The sequence below is a fragment of the Pinus tabuliformis genome, chromosome Q (genome assembly GCF_031772625.1).
Source record: "Pinus tabuliformis cultivar Carrire ecotype Pingquan chromosome Q, CPIR1, whole genome shotgun sequence".
Taxonomy (NCBI): Eukaryota; Viridiplantae; Streptophyta; class Pinopsida; order Pinales; family Pinaceae; genus Pinus; species Pinus tabuliformis.
Window position 1 is genome coordinate 616,809,421 of NC_142296.1, and position 6,028 is coordinate 616,815,448.

Consider the following 6,028-nt stretch of genomic DNA (forward strand, 5'->3'; position numbering starts at 1 on the left):
AAACCTATTTACAATTGAACAATTTTTGTATACTTGTTTTCAATGAAAGAATAAAGTTTTTGTATACCTGTTTTTAATGAAATACAAGTATACAATTTTTCAAGAGAAAATAAATAAATAAAATGACAATTTTTTTAAATATCATTTTCTTATATATTTAATAAACTTTAAAAACCACATTTATTTATAAAAATATACAAAACAATAATAATTTACTTTAATTTATTATCTATAGCTAAAAATAACTTAAATCAAAATTAAAATACACAAAATTTTAAATTAAAGTTTTGCCTTAAACTATTTTTGTCTTAAATATAAACTTTTGTCTTAAGTGGTCATTGTCTTAAATATAAAATTTTGCCTTAAAATATTTTTGTCTCAAACTATTTTTGTCTTAAATATAAACTTTTGTCTTAAGTGATCGTTATTGTCTTGAATATAAAGTTTTGTCTTAAAATATTTTTGTCTCAAACTATTTTTGTCTTAAATATAATGTTGTGTTAAAATAATTTTGTTTAAAACTATTTTTGCCTTAAATATAAACTTTTGTCTCAAGTAGTTTGTCTTAAATATAAAGTTTTGTCTTAAAATATTTTTGTCTCAAACTATTTTGGTCATAAATATAAAATTTTGTCTCAAACTATTTTTGTCTTAAATATAAAATTTTGTCTTAAAATAATTTTGTCTTAAACTATTTTTGTTTTAAATATAAAATTTTGCTTTAAAATATTTTTCTCTCAAATTGTTTTTGTCTTAAATTTTATATTTAAAACACTTTAATTAATATTAATTTTTAATGTAAAATAACTAAAATAAAAAATGATTTTTTTATAACAAAAGATTTATTTTGTCTCAAAAATGTTATAAAAATGTCTGCTAATGTATATACAATACCATGATTACAAAAATTAACACTTAAAATCCAAACATATCAAACAATAAGTAAAATACATAAATATTTATTTTGTCTTAAAAATATCATTGGTAGAGTAGTGAATATACAATACACTGATTACAAAAATCAACCCATAAAAAAACAAACATATCAAACGATAAAAAGAATACATAAATGTGTGCTAATTAAAAATCTATATGTTTATTGATGTTAAACACACCCTCAACCCGTCTCCATAAAATATAAACTTAACGAAATAACAATTTCTGCTATATATTTATGCAGGTTGCACATACACACAACCTGTCTCCATAAAATATAAACTTAATGACCTAACAATTCCTAGGCAGCTTATATAGCATACAATATACTAGAGTGAACATCTTCCAGAGGAGGCATCTTCCAGAGGAGGAATGGTTTATTGGCAACCCATAAAACTACCGAACAACTAGTCAACTGAACATCTTCCAGAGGAGGAATGGTTTATTGGCAACCCATAAAACTACCGAACAACCAGTCAACGCGGCCTTGCCATTCCGATCTGCTGTCACAAGTGCAGTTACAGGGAATTTGAAACTGGATTTTTCTTCTTATTCTGAAGTGACAGAATGTCTTCTACGAACATGTCGAAATTCTTATATGAAGATCCATCTTCCCTTACGGTTTTCTTGGCCAATTCCTTCAGCTTTTTACAGTTTTCCTTCAACGATTTGACTTGGTCATCCCCACTGTGATCATCGGCCATTAGACTACTCACACACTTTCCTATTTCGTCCCTTGTAACCATTTCATCCTCCTCACGCTTCACAACCTCTATTCCAACCTTCACTTCCTCCACGATAAGCCTCGAGTTGAAGTGCTGATCTGCGAACAATGGCCAACAGATGAGAGGAACACCCATGGAGATGCCTTCAAGCGCAGAGTTCCAACCACAATGGGTAATAAAAGCCCCCACGGAACGGTGAGAAAGGATGGCTAGCTGATCTGTCCATCCACTTACTATGCGGCCACGATGCTCTGTGCGCCTGTAAAAGCCATCCAGGGTGGGATTCTTCTCACCAGAATCTGGGAGTTTCAGAACCCAAAGAAACGGCTTCCCGCTCGCCTCTAAACCCAACGCCAATTCAATGATCTGAGAAGAAGAGATCAAACTTTGGCTGCCAAAAGAGACGTAAACGACAGATCCCGGTGTTCGATGGTCCAACCACTCCAGCTCCGCCGCGGCCTGTCGAGCCGTTGGGATGGTGAGATATTGGCCGCTTAGAAAAGAGTCCGGCAGCAGAGGCCCGATGGGTCGTAAGGGGCCTGCATAGCGTTTCTGAAATTCATCCACATCATCTCCTTCCAACTCATAGAAGGTGTTGCCGATGGTCATCCAGCTCTGCTTCGTCAAACTAAGAAATTCTCCCCAATACTTGTGCATCGCATGGGTTTCATCCCAATCGCGGACGGCAGAGGGCATCTGAGAGCGCGAGAGGATAGTGACGTTGGTCTGACGAGGAACAATATACCTGCCAGAAGAGGTTCGTTCCAGGTCGCGGGGCAATCTGCTCCACAGGTCTTCGCCGAGATTTCGGGTATAGGCAGGCGAGCACTCAACATTCACCCTCGGGATTCCCAGCTTGGCCGCCATAGTTACTGTCCAGCTCAACAAAAAGTCTGTAACGATGCATAGGGGAGGAGGATAGAGATCAGAGAATAGCAGATTGTTGAATGCATCTCGAAGCAATGTGTCATTCAAAACAAACACGGGTGTAAGCTGGTGTGAAGCATCACTTCCGTGATTAATGGCTTCCGGCTTTATCTCCTCGGAAATATGGAGCTCTACAATATGTATATTCGCTGCATCTGCGATCTTGTTTCTTGCAAGGGAGAGGCCATGAGGCGTTACGACGAACGAGATGAGAAATCCTCGGGCAGCCAGCTTCTTGGCGAGCTCTGTGAAGGGAATGAGGTGACCGATTCCCAGGGAGGGAAGGAGGATGAGATGAGGGGCAGGTGCAGCCATTGTAGAATCTCTTGGAACAATAGGTTGTAGAATACCTTGGACCAATAAGTTGAACAAAGGCCCAGCCCGTCCCACTGTATATAGTACGTGAAGTTTCTTAACCCTAACGTGGACAATAAGCTGAACAAAGGCCCAGCCCGTCCCACTGTATATACTACGTGAAGTTTCTTAACCCTAACGTGTGCATTACTGGGATTATGAGGGTTCAGTGTCATCGATGTTTAAATTATAGTTTGTTTAGGAATTAATTATTATGATATTGCAAACTTATAGATTTTTTTAATTCTCATTTTAATTTTTTTCGTTATTTTTTTAATAGGAATTGTTTTTAGTATGAATTTTTGGACTTTGTGTTTGAATTGGTGAAAAAAATTAAGGTGAAATTTTGATTTGCGTTATTTAAATTCGTTTTTTGATTGTATATATAGATTCAATTAAAAATTTATGGAGTATACTCTAAATTCGTTTTTTGATTGTATATATGGATTCAATTAAAAATTTATGGAGTATACTCCAACACTGTTTTTGTTTGGTTAAGAGTTTGTCTTTCTTGGATGTAAGGAAACAGGTTAACCGTGGCAGGAGTGAAAGCTTGCCCCATTAAGGATCTCCAGCTGATTATTCCAAATGGCGTGGTTTTCATGAGTCACCAAGCTTGCCCCATTAAGGATCACCAGCTAATTATTCCAAATGGCCTGGTTTTCATGAGTCACCTTGTGTATTCGCGGTTAGCAATAAGAAATAATTGTCATCACTACTAGTTTAACAACTAAGTTATAATAGGTTTTCTCACCTATGAAACAAAAGTCTAATTAAAATATTATTATACCTGAAGCTAGATATTTAGTTTTTCATTGACTTGGTTGATTATAAAAATTTAAAATCTATCCAAAGTTTAACATTATGAAATTAAATTTATTATTTTTAAATAAATTTTATTTCTATTGATATCAAATATGATTGGTTGAAATGTCTCATCTCTTATTGTGTAATGATGGCAAGAATTGACTTTTGTGTACTCTATTATTAATTACTATGTACAATAAATATAAATAATTTGAAAAATAACATTATATATTAATTATTATAAACACAAATGATTTGTAATTAAATTTAAAAATTCCATTGGTGTAAAGTATTGAATAGACAATTTTTATGGGTTTTATTTTTTAATTTACAAAAAAATAATCTAAAATATAAATTTGAAAAAAAATGTAAAAATAACATATGTACGATTTGTATAACTCTCATTATATCAATCTATACTATAATGACATGACGTGTACTATAATATGAGCATTATATAAAAAAATTACTATAATTTAATATCAAATAAATAATTATTAATTTTTTATCATTCTCTTCTATATCAATTATATATATATATATATTAAAAAATAAAAATAAAAATATTAAGCAAATATTCATATAATTCATTTTACAATTTTATTATTGTTTAAAATATATATAACACACCATAACATTAAAATATTTTATTAAACTATTACTCTATTTTAAGTTAATTATAATATTTTATAAATACTGGTTCATAACCTTGTATTTTATAACATGGGGAGATGTGATACACATACATTCACAATAAGTGAATCTTGTTGATAAGAAGCGGTCTAGACTTTACATTGTTCAACTACCCTATACACTTTAAATGAACGATCTATCTATGTCCTTGCTCAGTAAAAAGTGTGCATGAAGAATGAGGAATTACATTGTTATAACCTTTAAATGAACGACCTAGTGTCCCTGCTCGGCAAAAAGTGTGTATGAAGAATGAGGAATTAGATGGTGTGACCTAGTGTCCCTGCTCGGCAAAAAGTGTGTATGAAGAATGAGGAATTAGATTGTTATACACCGTAGTTTTTTTTTTGGGCCGGGGGGAGGGGGGTCATATGTGAACTTTTATTTATAAATATCTATATGAAATATTTTTATATATGTGCGACACCGGGAGCTCCCAAATCTGCACTGGTCTCTACAGCTGCCCTGGGGTGGTAGGCGTTGGTTTACAGCCATATTCCCCAATTTCCTCCTGCTGTGTATATGCGCCCATCAATCTGGGCTCCGCCGATGAGATAAACCTGGCTAAGCTCGAATGCCAGTCCTACACCAGCATTTACAGCTTCGGCAATGATGCCACAGATCCCACTCGCTGGAATTATGGTATCGCGCTCAAGTACAGTTTCAATGTTGGCAACAGCAATTTCCCCACTGCCTGCGTAAATTGCGAGCAGAGCAAAGGTGTCTGCGGCTTCAAGGGGATGTATAATACATTCACCTGTGTCTGCAGGAATGGAGTCAATACCACCACAGACTGTTACGGCCAAGGTATTTTCTTTCTTTCCCTTACATTTCATTTCACATCCAGATTTCGAAATCTTCAATAAACTCCGGAAATAAAAGCAAATGCCAGATTTCGAAGTCTTCAAGAAACTCCGGAAATAAAAGAAAGTGCTTAAATAAGAAAACAGTGTGTATGGTTTTGCAGCGGACTACTGGAACGGAGCCCAGAGTGACAGATCTGCAGCTTTTGGGCTCTGGATTGCTGGTCAGTACAGGCATTTTCTTGTTTTTAGTTAGTTTATAGTACGGTTATGCTTGTTTTATTCAGTATTGATCCAGGTTTTTTTGGCTTGAGTGCAGGACTCGTACTGGCGATTGCAAGTTTTTTCTATGTCTGATTTAATAATAATGTGTAATGGAGAACTGTGAGATTTGATTTGGAGAAACTTTGGCAGAAGCAAGCATTGCACTGCACTGCTGAATGACAGTCCCAACAGTGTTTGGAATGCTGTTCGAAAAGACAAATCCAAATAGTGAAATAATTTTGAGTTTATTTATGAATGTATGTATATTTTTACCAATAAGTTCATTCTTTTCACTAAATTTTTGTTGGGTTTCATGTTCCATGGGGAAAAAGCACTGTAATTTCAAGGCTGGGCTCCTCTTCTTCTTAATGTAATGAATGTTCTCCTTTAATTTTTCAGAATGTTATGAAAATGAAAAATGCATGCATCTGTTTTCATTGTTGTGCATTGGATACCTCTAGAAAGAATAAAGATATGAAATAAAATAACAAATCCTTTGAAATAAAGTGGACATGTTCTGTA

The 6,028-nt window shown here is 34.1% G+C and overlaps 2 protein-coding genes across 2 annotated transcripts; one reads left to right on the forward strand and one right to left on the reverse strand.

The window, feature by feature from the left end:
- Positions 1-1,454: 1,454 nt before the first annotated feature.
- Positions 1,455-2,903, reverse strand: LOC149220950 (scopoletin glucosyltransferase-like). Its single transcript, XM_089387259.1, has one exon. It carries the CDS (start codon positions 2,901-2,903, stop codon positions 1,455-1,457), a length of 1,449 nt encoding a protein of 482 aa, XP_089243385.1.
- Positions 2,904-4,855: 1,952 nt separating this feature from the next.
- Positions 4,856-5,754, forward strand: LOC149220951 (uncharacterized). Its single transcript, XM_089387260.1, has 3 exons — positions 4,856-5,246; positions 5,407-5,466; positions 5,562-5,754. The coding sequence occupies exons 1-3, from the start codon at positions 4,856-4,858 to the stop codon at positions 5,597-5,599; spliced, it is 489 nt and encodes a 162-aa protein (XP_089243386.1). The 3' UTR covers positions 5,600-5,754.
- The last annotated feature ends 274 nt before the right edge of the window (positions 5,755-6,028 follow it).

Excerpts from the sequence above, each read along its gene's own strand:
- LOC149220950 (XM_089387259.1), bottom strand. The coding sequence starts at position 2,903 with ATGGCTGCACCTGCCCCTCATCTCATCCTCCTTCCCTCCCTGGGAATC.
- LOC149220951 (XM_089387260.1), top strand. The coding sequence starts at position 4,856 with ATGTGCGACACCGGGAGCTCCCAAATCTGCACTGGTCTCTACAGCTGC. Across the intron at positions 5,247-5,406 it reads CACAGACTGTTACGGCCAAG|CGGACTACTGGAACGGAGCC; the intron begins GTATTTTCTTTC and ends ATGGTTTTGCAG. Across the intron at positions 5,467-5,561 it reads TTTTGGGCTCTGGATTGCTG|GACTCGTACTGGCGATTGCA; the intron begins GTCAGTACAGGC and ends GCTTGAGTGCAG.